Here is a 17,370-nt window from a genome sequence, read left to right as displayed (position 1 = left end):
TTTTCCGCTCTGACATCTTTCATGTTATCATATATGTTAAAATGTTTATGTAATCATGTAACTAAACATTGCCTAGGTACTGCCTCTGATATTGATGATTTGTGTTCAGGTCATTGATGGAAAACATTTTTTTTGCTGATCTTTTTTATCTGACTACATTATATTCTAATACATAAACAAATAAAAAAATAAACAAATACATAAATAAATTATTCAATTAATTGATTAACGATTATCAATTTAACCTGTTGCTTACTTAACAGTGATATCCGTGTGCAAAGGCAATAGGATATAAGAAATATACTAGTCAATGAGTTAATGATATCATAAACATGTATTAGATTAATCTGACATCTTATCTTATTATCTAATCTTATTATCTTATCTTATTATCTTATTATGTTGTGCGAAAGCCACACTAGTGAATGCGTTCCGCGGACCAACCAAATTTACTACATTGTTTCTAATGTCACTCGCAAATAGGTTAGACAATAGTGCAGGTAGGCGTTTAATAAAGCTGTTCGTAAGGTACGAGCGACTTAAAGGTCAAGCCCACCCCAGAAAAAAATGTTGATTTGAATAAATAGAGACAAATGAAACAGGCATAATGCTGAAAATTTCATCAAACTCTGTTGTAAAATAAAGTTATGAAATTTTCAATTTGGCATAAATAAGTTGAATTATAATGTGTTAATGGTAGCATTTAAACGCATTGACTAGCATTTGACTTTTTTTCGTAGGGAAAAAGTCAGTTTTAGTGAGCAACAGGTTAAAACCATGCAGGATTACACCAAAACCGAATTCTACCGAATAAATTGGAACCGATTCTAGCCGAATTCGGCGTAATTCGGATGGTTCCGGTGGATTCGAATGTTTCCGAATCCTTCGTGAATTTTTCTCGCATTCACGGAGGGAGTCCAGAATACTCATCATGCCACCCAAATAGTGTATTCAGACGGATTCGCAGCTGATTCGTTTCCGGTGTAACCCGGCCTTCAGCTTACTATGGAAACCCATTTGTCATAGAATTGTCTCACCTTCCTCTTGACATAAACGTAGGAGATCAGAATCCAGAATCAATTGGTAACCTTGTTTCATCTACTTTCTTGTAGGTTCAAGGGCGTCATCAGATAACCTGGAAGCATCGACAGATATGGGCAGCGCCACCAACGATGGTCCAAGTCCAGAGGCCATTCAGCAGTTGTTTGATGCTTGCGATTTGGATGGTAACGGGTATATCGAATGGGAAGAATTGGAGATGGTCTGCGAGAATCTGGACAGAGATGAACTGGAGCATATATTTGAGGTCAGTGATGGTGCTGCTAAACGGAATCTTGGAAGGTGGTGGGGGAAGGGCGGGATGGACTCCAATGTGACGAATACTTTGTGAGATAGACGAAAGATTAATTCTAACCCTAACTTGTTATTAGGGCATGCAGGTAAGAGGACCCTACACGAGAAATCTTTCTTTCGATTCAAGAGTAGCTTTAAGTATTTGTCGTATTATCCCACCGTAAATGTCGAGAATATTCTGCAAAGTATTCTTTGTAAAGAGTGCCTGGTTTGAGTCCTATATATCTCCTTCCTAGCCTTATCTAGCAGCCTTAATTGCACCACCCAAATGCATCAACTACTCATAGTTGGCCAGGTTTCTAACCATGATATCCTGAGTAATGTAGTCTTGTAATATAGAAGCCCACATAAAAGATTTTCACACCAAATAAATAATCATGTTACCAAGCTGCGAAATAAGCACCCTTCATCTAAAAAAAAAACATTCTCGTTTATCTCTTAAAATTAACTTATTGGCTGCTTTATTTTCTGTATTATCTCAAAAGGAAGTTCACCCTGAAAAAAAAATTGTTGTAAAAATAGCAAAGAAAGAAATAATTGAAAAAAAATGTTGGTGAACGTTTGAGGAAAATCCATGGAAGATTAAGGAAGTAATCAGAATTTTAAGATTTGGATTTGTGACGTCATAAACGATCAGCTTCCCCATATGTTATGTAATATAAAAAATCCATGAATGTACAGTAAAAATATTTTCAATTTTCTGATTTTTTTATATAGATTTTTACCATTCGACATGTAAGAAAGCTGCTTGCATATGACGTCACAGGTCAAACGATTAAATTTCTAATAAATTTTTAGTTCTTTGAAGGATTTTTCTCAAATCTTCGGCATTTTTTTTCAATATTTTTCGGCTACTTTTATAACAAACTTTTTGTCAGGGTGACATTCCCCTTGAAGAATAGCTATTTATAACATACAGTCAATGAGCTATCACACTCACAGTGGTTGCCCGTTCTTTCATCCTTTTAATGATTCTTCTTTATTTTGCATTTTGTTTCGTATTCCAGGCGTTAGATGGAGATGGTGATGGACGAATCAGTATCACCGATTTCACTGAAGGCTTCCACAGTGTCAGTGAAGCTCTCCTGTCCGTCAGCCGTCGTAGGCGGCGCCAGCAATATCTACAGGATTACGACAGTGAAGAATTCGAGGTCTTTTTGCAACAATTGGGACCAGATTTTGACCTCGTGTCATGGTGAGTTAGATTCTTGTAACCATACGTAGTATTTGTGAAGATGACAATTATGGCAAGTTCCCCCTGTCTGCGCAGTCTCCCTTGTCTGCGCAGAGGCGTATCTGTGTGATTCTAGTAAAAGAATATACGCAACGAACACGGACATTATACATGCAATATATAGACAGATATTCATTAAAAAATCCTACTCGAAATGATGGGAAAATAATGAATTTAGGGCATTTCATGTGACGACCTCAAAACGCAGCCTTTCTCATCAAAATCCCTGATTCGTATGCAAAGTGAATGGGTACGTTTTTTCTAACTGAAGAAATTCCTATCATTTCTTTCAAATTTTTATGAGATGTTTGGTACACTTACTCATAATAATAAAAGGAACGTTGTTAACTGAAAGATTTTGTGAAATAAAAAGAAATTCACGTTAAAATCTTAACTCAAAATTGTTAGGTGCGCAGACTTGGGGACCACCATCATAAGTTTAATTCAGTAAGTAATAAAATCTATTGTTTTGAATTGTTGTGATAATGCACTGTTTCAATGTTTTGAGACGTGACTTTATCAACAGATTTAGAGCAGAAGTAGCAATGTGCATCTGTTATCAATGATCATTTAAATAAAAATGGGCTTGATTAAATATGCATACGATAGAAGATACATGTCATGTTAATATTTTCGTCTCCCAACAAGAAAAAAATGAAGATAAATATGTAGAAGAAAATTGCTTTTCAGGTGAATAGATACAGATGCACAACGTATCCGAACTTATAAGACTATGAAGCAAATATCTATCTATAAATACTCGAGAATGACCACATAACTTATACAAATCATAGTAATGAATGATTACTTGAAGCATAATAACCTACAAAAAACTGATGAAGACAAGAGGGAAAAGAGTAAAGATGAAAGGGAAAGCACAATTGCCATAATTACACTGTTATATTCAACAATGATTGATGTTTATTTTGAAAACCGTCATGCTACACGATCAACTGGCCCCCCCCAAAAAAAAAAACAACAACAACAACACAAAAACACCCCCAAAATGGTATGGTTGTGTCTATGTGTTCCGCTATCTGCGCTCGGATTGTCATATATTTGGATGTAAATTATGGTAAATAAAAAAGTTGTAACCGTCATTGCTAGAATAATGAAGGTATTTCCCTCCCATTATTTCTGTCCTTTTAATTCCCGGCTTTGGGCAAAATAATTCTATAAATAATTTAAGGCCACCGTGGAATTAAGAGACCTATATACGACCAAATTTCGACTGGAAATAAATGGATGAAAAGATTAATCAATGCAAGAAAAATAGACCCATTGATCTGTATTGTCACACCACTAATGGTTTAATAAGATTTTATGGCTATGTCATATCTCTGCTTCTGCTGACGTATAGACTTGAATAATTACTTTGAAAAATTATCATAAAAGTTACAATTTAAATAAAATAAGATAATTCAATATGTTTATAATATTGACCAAAAATGCTCTAAATGCTCAATCTGGTATGGACTAGTCGTCAGGTTTGAGGTGAGTTTTAATTAGAGTGTATGTTTTAAATTTCACTTACTCCTTTGGAATTTCATTTCCTTACTCTCTTAAATGTGAGTACTCAACCACAATATAGTTGTCAGCTTACACAGTAACACGTTAAATATTTGATGTGATACTTCATCTCAGCATCACTGTTGTGTTACTATGTTATTTAATTGGAATTTTAACAAATTGGCTGTGACAGGTGTTATACATATGATATAATATGCATGCAGGTTTTTCTTTTATTGACATTGAAATAACAATACGCTGTGTATATCATCGCCCTTGTCAACTGCATCGAGCAACGTAAGAGTAGAAATACGATATTTTATGTAATCATTGTAATTGAAAGAACGCCTGTACAAAATTTAGGAGCCTAGAAATGTACAACGATTATAAGCAGCAACCATGCAATACATTTCGCGCCTGAATGCTAGTACATTAAGAAATTCCAGATGAAAAAAAACACACTGTTTCACACTGTGCCAAGCAGTAGTGGGTGCACTGTGTGGAGCACAATGCGAAATTACATTCACGCGGGTTTTTTTTTTTGGTTTAATTGTGACTTACCACCCCCAGAACACCAATAAAGGTTGAAAATAACTTATCTGAAAGAGCGATTCTTCTTCTTTATACTGTAAAAATTTGAAGTCGTGAAGTTGAATAAAAGAAAAGATACAAGAGTTTCGCTTGGACACTACTTTTTCGGACTGCATGGAAGTGTCAGTGAGATTACGCAGTATGCACATGTCATGCTTGAGTGAACCCCAAACTTAAAACCTTGTTTTCTCCTTATTTCATTGCTATTGCTAAATTTCCTCTGCATTCAATCAAGTACTTCGAATGGTTATTGTTGGTCAATTTTACCATATCATGTATAATTTTAAAGCTTTGGAAATTAATTTTCATATTCATTTTGGCCGACGTATTGTGGGTTTATATGGGGTGGTAGGTCACGTTTACAATTTTAACCCTCAATCGCCTTTTCTTTATCGTCTGAATGATATGTCATACATTTTAACATACTCCTGCTGTGTTCCACAATATGTGAACAGTGTGCAACACAATTTTAAATCACCATTTTAGCAGCAGGAATTACATTCACACTGTGAACTCCTGGAACATCCACACTGTAGAGGTGCCTAGAGTATGAAACAGTAGTAATCGCCATCATCATCATCATTATCATCATCATCATCAGCAGCAGCAGCAGCATCCTCACCATCATCGTAATCATCATCACCATCATTACCATCATCATCATCACAATCATCACCAACACCATCGTCATCATCATCATCATCAAAACTACCACCATTCTCAGCATCTTCATCATCATCATCATCATCATCATCACCAACATCATCATACATCCTCCTCCTCATCATCACCAACATCGTCATCATCATCAACAACATCCTCACCATCATTACCAACATCAGCATCATCATCGTCGTCATCATCATCATCATCCTCACCAACATCATCATTATTACCATCATTATCATAGTCATCGTCATTACCAATGTCGTTAAAACCATCACCATCACCACCACCACCATCATCCTCAGCATCATCCGTAGCAACATTAATTCGTCATCCTTGTTATCGTCATCATTATCGTGAACACCAATATACTCACAATATGATCATCATTCCTTTACTAGTACACCCTGTACATATTGACACTGCCTGCTTTTTTTTAGTCACCCTGTACACGAACACCTGTTACATTGCAATTTTCGTACACGGAATGCATATACCGTGCTTCTATTTGCAATTGAGTATACCTTTATACTACAGTCACATCAACGATACCGATTCCAAACTGATCGATTGTATGTAATTGGTAATAACGTAGTAGCTTTGATCGGTCTGGAGTGTGTGAACAGGGTGTGACCGTAACATAAACGTTTGCCATGCATAACGTGGCTGTGTTGGGTTTGAGTAATACAACAAATATCACGTCATACCGAGGCTATAGGCTTACGACAGATTACAAAGGATTGATGTCAGTTTACAGCATCTAAAACCCCACGCCTCAAACAACATAAAAAAACTGAAACGTTATATACTATATTTTAATATCAATAACAAGGCTTCGGCAGATTCCAATCTATGTTAACTTACCTTTTAAAGAAAAGAACGTATTCGACTTTAAATGTTAAATGATGGGCGAAATTAGCAATACTGTTCAAGCTCGTCCTAAGATTATGTCTTTTAGATAGTTAAAAAAATGGCCCACTTTTTTTAAAGAGAAACTATAGGCCTAATGTTATTGAGATGAATATATTAGTTCGCTACTAGATGATATTAAATAGTGAATTATAATGGGTTCTCATTGAAGTGGGCCTATATTACATCAACTACACTGCTAAGAGAGTTGCATTATGGATGAGGCATCTGGCTAGGTTTGAGCATGGACCTATAGGATGGCGATTTGGTGCTCTTCAAAGCTGCTGGTTCGGGGCTGCTTTAAAACGTAAAAATTTCCACACGCCTAACCAATACTCATACTAGGCCTATCATAGATGTATTGTGGCTCAGTGGGAAGGTCTCCGGAACTTGTGCACCACAGGATCCGGGGTTCAAATCCCATCGCTGCACTTTTGCGTTTTTCTTAATTGGCAAGGCATTTATCTACCTTCGCCATGTTCCACCCAGGTGTAGTAAGTGGGTACCTGGTAAGCAATAATTTCTTGAATGCCTGAGCGCCCGGTCGGAAGGTCAGTGTGGCCTTCCTAAAACCTAGGTATGCAACGCTCAGAAACATTGTTTTGAGAGATATACATTATATTATCGTTATTTATCATAATAATCTTATATTTTTACATTATTCATATTTAAAAACGAATGAGGGTATCCATGGAGACATATACCAATATCATATACGTCACCTAGCTGTCGTGCGTTATACAGCATGTATGCCCTGTTGTTCAAAGAAACGTCAATACCTCGAGGTTTAACAGTGTAAACTCTGAGTTATGTGTGTATATACCAATTGACATTTAGACGGTTTGGTTGGGGTGGGGGGTGTCACACGTCATTAGAAGGCAGGGACCGTGCTTGTATACATGCACTTTAAATAGATCCTTAAACAAGACGAAATAACCATCTGAGAACACCCTAACGAAGTACATCTCAAATATTTCATCTCCATGATAACCCATTTTTGCGTTTCTAGGTCGAAAAAATCCCTTTTATCCGTTTTTGCAATTCTAATATATACAAATATGAATGTTCGTAAGTCGACGGGCGGTCAACAAACAACCTATTTACATGCAATTCCTTTTCGCTTCACAATGAGAGTATACAATGTCGACACAGATTTTAATCAGAGCTGCATCGCTGCAAGAAGAGAACGGTTCCTTTAATCTTCCTTAAGTGTGAAAGACGGATGTCGCTTAACAATGCAACAGGTCCCTTTATTTTAATTACCAGTGTGTCGTATATATTGTTACCTGTCGTCATACGAAGTGTGTCCGTTCTTGATCACGACGTCTGGCAACAGATGTGCTCTTTGCCAGTGCTTGGTTGAATGCAGAGCGGCATTTATCAGCTTGCGAAACTAGCATTTTAATCTGAAATTGAAATGATTTGAAATGGCAGTCACTCGCTGAAGGAATGGAAGGATAATGCCCTGAATTCGGATTTGTATTTTGGAAATAGACAACGTCATTGGAAATGAATCCCAGAAGGGGATGCAGTGGCTCGAGTAGTTTGGTTAATATATTTGAGATGAAGACTGTTTCATGTGGATAATTGTTTGCCGATTCCATTTTTTGCTGGTGACGTAGACCACAATTGTGTTTTTGTTGCAGTTGGAACAGTCTGGATAGGATCCAAGCATATTGTTTAGTTTTCTATTACAAAATAATAGTTGGAAGAAAGGGGTAACATTTTTTGTCGTCACCCTCCTCAGGTTAACTACAATTTCATCATAAAGCTCATCTGAATCTAGATTTAAAAAGAAAATCCTACAACGCCAACAACAAAACGAGGCAATCCTGAAAATGGGGTCTTACGGATAAGTAGATGTTGTTGGATGTAGGCGATTGTTATTCTGGGAAACACGATTACAAAGTAATCATGGACGAATCACGCATCCGACACCTCTTCGAAGTCTGCGATCTCAACGCGAGCGGATACATCGAGTACGACGACCTCCGCGATCTCTGCCTGGGAAGCGACCTTGAGATCACCGACGCCGAGCTCGGCAGCGTGTTCGACGAGCTCGACACCGATGGCGACGGGAAGATAAGCGTGGAGGAGTTCGAGCAGGGCTTCCAAGGGGTGGAGGAGCTCCTCCGACGGAAGGTCAAGACCAGCAGTAGCGGTGGTGGAGGGGTGTCGACAGGGGGGCAAGATGGAGTTGATGGGGGTAGTGATGGGACCAAGAGGGGGCAAAAGAAGGGGGAGAACAATAATACCGTGCCCGGTAGAGATGGGAAGACTACCCCAGCTTACACTGCGTGGCAAAGCTTGGTTACCAGCCTCGGACCGGGCGTTACGCTTCTCCCAAGGTGCGTATCATACCTGTATACGATGGAATTCAATTCCAAAAACAAACTTGTGAAAACAAAAATGCCTAGATGAAACAACAAGGTGTGTATATATTTCAGGGCCCTGAGTTATAAAGGAGGTTCACTGTAAAATGAAGGTATTCTGTGGTTGGCTTCAAAATGTTGGTCATAACACTTTTTTGCTTGGCAGCCCAAGGGGGAGGGGGCATTAATCCCTTTAATCTCCCGTAGATCTGCTACTGATCGTACTTTGGATATGATGTCATTACAATTAGAAAAATCATAAGAAGAGTTACAATTTCCATGAATATGAACCCAAGTTATTATTTAAAACAAGACAAAATAAGACGTTCCATAAATAAATAAATCCAAATATGAGAATTTGGGGAACATGGCGTCTTATTCCAAAATCAGGTCGTAAGCCAATTGTAAGGTTTGCGGTGATCCTTAAAGAAATGAGTTATTAATTTTTGAGTTCATTATCCCTTGATACACTTTCTATATTTTTTAAACGAATGCGCAAAATAAATAAAATTACGTTATAAATTATGTAAATAAAAATGGTAGAATAAGCAGTATACGATTAAGCATGCCTTGAAAACCACATAGTGGGTAGGAAAGTTATAAGTGATGTTGTTTATCTATTTCGTTTTATTTATACAGAGTGCCCCCTCTTTATTCTGGCTACGTCTTTTCCAGGGGTCCTGTAAACAAATATTTTCAATATAACAAGCAAACAAATAACAAACAACAAAATAAATGAACAAAACAAAAAGAATAATCGCAACTTCATACGGTATTTATGTGTTTAATGGGTTTATCATGTTATCTTTTCATAAGAGCGATTTATTTGATTAAAATTAAAAGATATAGGTCGATGTAGATGTAAAGGAGGTGCAGGGGAGAATATAGAAAACCTTATCAGAAAGGCCTAAATTTTCTTGACAAGAAGTAAATAACAATAATAATGATAATAAAAATCTGGGAGCACTGACACACAATATATTATGTGTGACTGCTACCTCTTATTCCCTCCAAAAAATGAAAATAAAAAAAGTCATTGAAATTTGTCGGTGTTGAGAGGAAGGGACACCTTGCCACCTCTGCCTAGCATCTAAGGAAAGCTTGTGATTAAATGAAACCGCTACGACTTTGAAATACATCCTACCTGCCTCCACGGCTCACTAAATGAAAATTTTCGATTTGGAATATTAGAAATGTATAAGGTGAAGGTGAAAATAATAATAATAATAATAGCCAATTTTTATAAAGCTCTTTTCCCAGACTGGCTCAAAGCGCGTTACACATGTTACAGCATATTATTAACCCGGTCATTGGATTCATTTCAATCCCGCACGAAAAGTGCACAATTTCCACTCCCTGGGAAGCATTCCTTGCATTCATCGCAGTATAGCTAACCATATATGTAGCTTGAACTAAAAAAATAATAAATAATATACCATTAAGGATTCATTCTTTGCGTCAAGGAGCCGGCCAATTTAACAATTTTGCAACCAATTTTCGCATAGATTAAACCCATAAAAAGAAGTAATTTAAACAAATATACCAGCCACAAAATCAGCAATATGCCTGCATAATACCATTTACAAAGTAATTTATGCACATTAAATACTCAGCAAGTAGTACGCGGTGTACCATTAAATTAGGGGCGGCGCAAGTATATTCTGATTAGGGGGGGGGGGGGTGTGAAATAATAGCTACAAGTGACGCATGATGTTTCTTTGAAACACAAATGTTTCATAAATTAATACGACCCTGTCGTTTCCTAGATATTCTTAATGTATATTATTTCATACTCTTTTTAATTGTTTACAGTTACTCTTATTTTCTTTCGTATTATTATATAAATACATGTATTGTTATTATTATTATTAGTATTATTATTATTATTGCTATCATTTTCATTATCATTATTATTATCATCATCATTATTAGCATTTATAGTTAAGTTTTGTTTATACAGGGTAGCCTCATCAGTGACGCACACTGTCCTCCCAGAGGCCCCTGTTACATGAAAACACACACAGATAACAAAACAAAAACAAAGGAGAATAAAAACTCAAAAGGTACCAAAAAAAGTTTGCCGAGTTGTTTCGTAACTCTCGGGTTAAGGTCTGAGGGTTCTACGACAGGCTGAATTAAACGATGTCATTTTTCAGAACACAATTTTAATATTTTATATCAAATAATATATCTTAATAACTTAAAAGAAAATGGGGGTCGTCCCCATGCCCCCCCCCACCTGTTGCACCACCAATGCGTGGGATATTGAATAATATCCAACCTTGTCACGGCTGTTGACGCCAGATGGAGCCTTCCCATGCATAATACATGCATAAACGTGATATTCTGAGTATTTACCGAACACACAATACACGATATACCTTTCTGATGAAGTGTGTGCGAATATACGTAGGCCTATATATAATATATTTAATCCTGTATAGCATGCATAATAATTATCAGTGTATACCAAGTTATGAAATGTCATTGTAACGTCATAGGATAAGTTAAAGAAGGAGTCATTTTAAACAAATTGCAATGCATTCCCAAACATGCAGGCTGTCGCAAAATTCAAAATCTAGCAATGGGTTCATGTGTCATCCTCGGAATTGTTAATTTTTATTCGAAAAAATAATAGATAAATAAATAAATGAATAAATAAATGAATAAAGAAATGAATAAATGAATGAATGAATGAATAAATTGATAATTAAATAAATAAATAATAAAATGATAGAATTGTGCTTTTATTGTCCCTTTCCACATCTTTACGGAGCAGTATATTCAGTCATGGAGATTTGATACCCCCGTGACTTGAGATTATGAACGTATTACGTTTTCCATACCAAAGCACCAAAGCAAGAATTATTTGATATACGTTTGTAGATTGTTTTTCAATGCTAGTCATTATCTTTTTGTGAACTTAACATGCAGTCTACTTTTCAACAGAGCTATCATAATACACTATACTCTTTGAAGAAGGATTTACTAATAACTTTTTTTTATTTAAAAAGACAAACAAAAATCTAACTAGCATATCACGGACAAATTTATAACAATGGACATAAAACAAAAACGTCTTCGCTTTTGTTAAGCCCCAATGTGCACAATATGCCAAATCGTAGAGGCAATGTAATGCTATCTCAACATGAGTCTATTTCTTTTCATAAAGCCTGAATGATTTCGAATTTCCTTCTGTGATTTGAAATCTTCTGTCACTATACAGTAAAGTTCAAAAATTACATTTACTGTATGCATGTAGGTAGCATCGTTACACTCAAATCTAGAACAAAAAAAAACAATGTTACTTAGTAACATTATTTCGGTATAAATGTACTTGAGTAGTTATTACTTATTATTATAGTTAGCATGCTATCATTCAAGTGGGTCTATATTACTAAACTACACTAGGTTTATGGGTCAGGAAACTGGCCAGGTATGAGTAGTTGAGGACTCGAGATAGCGCTTTTGGTTCGTATCTGCTTTAATTAAGCCAAACTTAAAAATGTCATAATTTTGCAATATCTTACATTACATTTTGATGGAATGATGCTTTAGATGATGTTTACCAAATAGATCACCACCAGCTGCAAAATTAGCAGAATGACAAATAGATCGGACTTTGAACATTTAGCACGGTTTTCATATAAAGGTTATACTCGTCTGACGGTGTCCAAATTTGCCGTCTCTTATCTTATGACGTCACAAACCTAATAGGTCTGATCTCGTTCAGTATTTCCCCATTTAGTATTTGGAAGTCCGTTTTAATTTACAAGTATTTAGATATAAATGTATTAATGTCTAATCTACATTGATGTTTGAAAAAGATTAACCACAGAATGTCAATTCTACCATTCCATATTAATGGTTGACACGTACATGATATATCCAATCAATATTAACAAAATAAATTTTAGAAATTGTATTCTTCTCGTGATGCAAATGGTATGCGCTAGCATTCCACACGATGATTTATTTTCAAAGTTTGTAATATTTATAAGTTTGATATTCGTTAATTCATTACTTTAACTCTCCCTTTTTATTGGGGAGGGGGATCACTTTTCAAACGAGCCCATTTTTATTTGTATATATTTTTTCTCGAATATTTATTATAGAGGAGACCGTTCAGTTAAATAAAGAACACAATTAAGAATATACAAATGCAAACAAATCTAAAAAACATACCATAATTTATACCTCAGTCACATTTTCCCTACGGCAGACATTGAGCGAGTCGAAAACAGCCGCTTTATTAATTTTCATTCAAACCAATTGTATGTAGCTGGTATAATAAATGTTAAACCGGCTGTTTTCGACTCGCCGTGGAGCAAATGAGACTGAGGTATAAATCAAACTCAACTGTCTCCATTAGAATGATTAGGGCCTATTCGTTCTTATATCACAGCAGGGGCCCGTTGCATAAAACTTTTTACCTGATAAAACTCAGGTTGTTTGTGAAAACTAAGGTAGACTAACATTAGTTTTCACTTTTTACCAGAGTTTTCTCAGGTAGAAAGTTTTATGCAACAGGCATCAGGAATGCTATTAGATACACACACACACACGCGCACAAACAAACGCACCCTTCCACACACATAGAGAAGTAAAGGCCGGTCCAGTAATTGCATTGAGGTCCAGGCCTATATAGTCTAGGATTTGCGTTGAATTGATTTAAGGCTAGAATGTTACTATTTACATCATGCATCATAATTATTGTAATAGTTATAATGATGACTGGTTTACCTGTATTGTTATTTCTATTGCACCTAATGTTGTAGATAACTTATCTTGTCACTTAACCGATGCAATAAATTTAACTATTTTACAGGTTTATAGCTAATTAGTTACGAATACATAGAAATGCAATGATAATAGGAACAAAAGAATAGCACGAATGTGGAACAAGTAATAATAATAGTAATAATTAAATATTTAAATAGCGCCTAACAAAATTTCTCTAAGCGCTGTACATGCACAAAACCTACTTAATGCACAAAACCTACTTAACTTAATAAACTAAACTCACTTATCAACTTAACTACCTTACATATCTAAAATACTAATTTAACTACGGACATATTAACTGTAAAAAATCATGCAATTTACGGAATAGATATGTCTTAAGTAATACTATAAAGGAACTTAGAGAAGAATTGGATCTTAAGCTAATTTAGGATGTAGTTTAGGCGGTTGAATTGAACAGTCTATTAAACATTCTGAATCTACTAAGTATAGTATTAATACATGTATAGTATAAACAATTACAACAATGACTAAAAGTTCTTGCATGTTAAGTACTTTATTTTAATAATACCAAATTCCCATGTCTTCATTTTTCTTACACAATTAAGTTCCACGACAGATTTACCATTTACAGCTTTTATCATTATTTCTTTTTAATATTTATTTATTCTTTTAGCGAAGTCTCAAAACAAACGCCTACATTATACACATAAAATAAAACATTGTTATTTTTGTTTACATGGCATGAGCAAACGAAACAGTATGAACAGTGATACAAGCTGGCCAAGGGTGAATAAACAATAACAAATATATGTTGCCCCAAAGCATATCCCCCATATAGCAAAGTGCATCATTATAATCATTTAAAAACAAACATACACAACTGAATCAATCAGATTCAACATTGATTAATTATTGTCTACTTTGTTTTCATTTTCTTTCTTCTTTTTTTAACCAACAGTGCGTCGTACAATCTCTTTTGGGATTTTAACCATCAATGATATAAATTCGTTGATTTTGTACCAATTTTGTCGAATTGTAACATTTCTACAGGCTTTAACTTGTTTAACATCGTATACATTCGTACATGTAATTCCGCAGCTTCGTTATTCCGAATGTTCGTTAATCCGAAAGCGAAATAAGGTTCATTGTTCCGAAGGTTCGGCAATCCGAAAACGAAATGAGGTCCGTTGTTCCGAAGGTTCGTTAATCCGAAAACGAAATGAGGTTCGTTGTTCATTTCTTTTTCGGACAAACGAACCTTCGGAATTACGACTCTCATTTCCTTTTCGGATTAACGAACCTTTGGAATTACGCCACAAATGTTCGGATTAACGAACCCTTTTTCATTTTCGGGTTAACGAACATCGAGGTATAGGCAATTTACGTGTTTCGGAATTACGAACCTTCGGAATAACGAAGTGTAACCGATGAAGATGATAAGACTTAACACGGACCCGAGTGTGTATATATAATTACCTTACTTTACATGTCAACATTATCCAGCATTAGTGTTTGTATAAGAAAGGTCAAAATGGTTGAAATACACATACGCCAAGGGTTTATTTGATTAATATCATGTGAAACATATGGATGAAAATTCCTCGAAAGCCGACTCTTAAAAATCAATAGTACGGCCATGAGAGGACTGAGAGAGCAGGACAGTGAGAGAGAGACGGGGAGAGAGGACTGGAGGAGGAGAAAGATGGAGAGGGAGAGAAAAAAAAACGGTCTGGTTTTCGCTGATGCGTATGTGGGCGTAAAGAATGCAGGGAGGTTTATGGTGTCCATTTTGGGGTTCATTTAGAATGCTAAACTGTTTATGCATGATGAACTAAAACACAATTACAAAATATTAAGTGTTAATATATACTTTGTTAGATACAGTAAAATAAATAAAGCAAGGGAAATACTTAGCTTGAGGATAAACGTTTTGTTTTGCTTTGCTACGAGGTGATGTAAGCCGTGAACCTTATCATCATTACTCAAGTTGCCATCTATAAGCATACACGTACAAAATATTGCATTACGGGTTAAAAGCCTGGCCAGATTCGAACAGTTGAGGACTCGTTGTCATGGCAATGGGGCAGCTTCAAAATGCTGCTGGTTCGTATTTGCTTTAATTCGTTTTGTTTTGGTTTCATTAAAGATAAATGCCAGTTACAACGATTCAGAATAAGTTTATCCAGATCTAGATCCACACTGATTAAGTGAAAATCTTGGTTTTACCGGCTTTACTGTAATTATTTTCATTTATCATTTATTTATCTTTTCTTATTTTCAGCCAAGATCAAATTTGTGAGCTATACCAGCAGCTCCATTCTTCGGAGGTCCCTCAAACACTTCGCCAGTATGAATCCGTCATCTATGACGTCATAAAGGATCTCAGGCAATACCAGTCGGAAGTCGATAGGTTAGAGAAATCATTAAAGAGGTAAACTTTTTATATTTCCTTCCTTTTCAGTATAGTATTGTGACTATTATCATATACAGTTTATTTTATTATCATTATTGTTATCATTATTATTATTATCAGTAGTAGTATAGTAACATTTATCATAACTATAATCAGGTTGAATTCATATACATATATAACTCATTGTATTCTTTCATATTTTTTGTTATGATATCATACCCCGGGAGGGGGCCGACAGATTCAATAAATATTATCTTATCAGAGTTTTTTGCATTATGTAATAATAATAACATTGCACCTCGGAATAGATTGTTTCTAGATAGATGGCGCCATACAAATGAATATCATTGACATGATGATTATCATCATTGTAATTGTTAGTATTGTTATTATCATCATAATTTTCATTACTACTGGAATTATTATTACTATTATTATTGCGCTCATCCACTTCTGGCCTCCTTGTTATTCCAAAGGTTTGAAAAACCGGGGGGGGGGGGATCATTTGCTTTTTATGCCCCACTATGTGGAATAGCCTTCCCGAAGACTTAAAAAAATGCACCTTTGTCGAAACTTTCAAAAATCTGTCTTAATTTGGTTTATTTTTTTTTATTTAACTCTTTGCTCTTTATGTGCATTGAACACTATACAGAGTGGATTTGGAGCCTTATAATTCACATTATTATTATTGTTGTTATTATTACTCCATCATTGGTATTATTATCATTTTCATTATTATTGTCATTGTCATCAAGATAATCATGATCGTCACCATTATCAAATCCAATCTATTTTGCAGGACAAATGAAAGCAATACCGAGCACCTACAGCAGCTGGAGTATGAGATGGAAGTACAGATGACAAGAACAGAACAGAGAGTTAGAAAAGAGGTAAGAGATGTCGTATCAATGACTGAAGATACTGCGTATACATGGTATATGACCACTACTACTACTACTACTTCTACTTCCACTCTACTAGTATTACTTCTACACTATTACTACTACTGCTGCTGCTGCTGCTACTACTACTACTACTACTATACTACTACTATTATACTATATTATTACTACTTCTAAAACAACTATTCTACAGTAACTTCTTAATTGACAATTCTACTACACATTGCTACTGCTATTTGATCTACATGTCTATTTCAATGTGATATACAGAAGTATACACTTGTTTTTCAACACGTTCAGCAGTTATCATTGTTTATTCATCGCCCTATAGGTCCGTAATAAGAAGAAGTATTTTAACATGTTTTTACACTGTAAAAAATGAAGTGCTAATTTAGCACTTACAGTGCTTGTATAGGGACTGCACTACGAGTGGTGATTTTCTACTGTAGTTCAAATTTAAACTAGAAAATCAGCACTCTAGTGCAGTCCCTATGAAGCACTGTAAGTGGTAAATTAACACTTCATTTTTACAGTGTATATTAGTGTGACCCGTATGCTTGTAAATTTACCAATACCACCGAGTCTCTATGTCTATGGAGGTAAATGATATTTCAATGATTAAATACCGGTAAAAGACTACGACAGCGAATCAGATAATTGATTTATGGATGCACT

The 17,370-nt window shown here is 35.4% G+C and overlaps 1 protein-coding gene across 4 annotated transcripts in view; it reads left to right on the top strand.

Annotated features, from left to right (window-relative positions):
* The window catches only part of LOC121416870 (ras and EF-hand domain-containing protein homolog), a 40,495-nt gene that overhangs the window by 3,022 nt on the left and 20,103 nt on the right, over window positions 1-17,370 (top strand). For all 4 annotated transcript variants that reach the window (XM_041610394.1, XM_041610392.1, XM_041610391.1 and 1 more), the window contains exons 3-6: window positions 1,113-1,306; window positions 2,361-2,548; window positions 15,662-15,811; window positions 16,593-16,683. In XM_041610394.1, coding sequence (XP_041466328.1) covers window positions 1,113-1,306; window positions 2,361-2,548; window positions 15,662-15,811; window positions 16,593-16,683 — 623 coding nt within the window. The remainder of the gene's footprint in view (window positions 1-1,112; window positions 1,307-2,360; window positions 2,549-15,661; window positions 15,812-16,592; window positions 16,684-17,370) is intronic.

The sequence above is a fragment of the Lytechinus variegatus genome, chromosome 6 (assembly GCF_018143015.1).
Source record: "Lytechinus variegatus isolate NC3 chromosome 6, Lvar_3.0, whole genome shotgun sequence".
Classification (NCBI taxonomy): domain Eukaryota; kingdom Metazoa; phylum Echinodermata; class Echinoidea; order Temnopleuroida; family Toxopneustidae; genus Lytechinus; species Lytechinus variegatus.
Note: the sequence above shows the minus strand (reverse complement) of the source record. Positions and strands in the feature narration are given on the sequence as shown.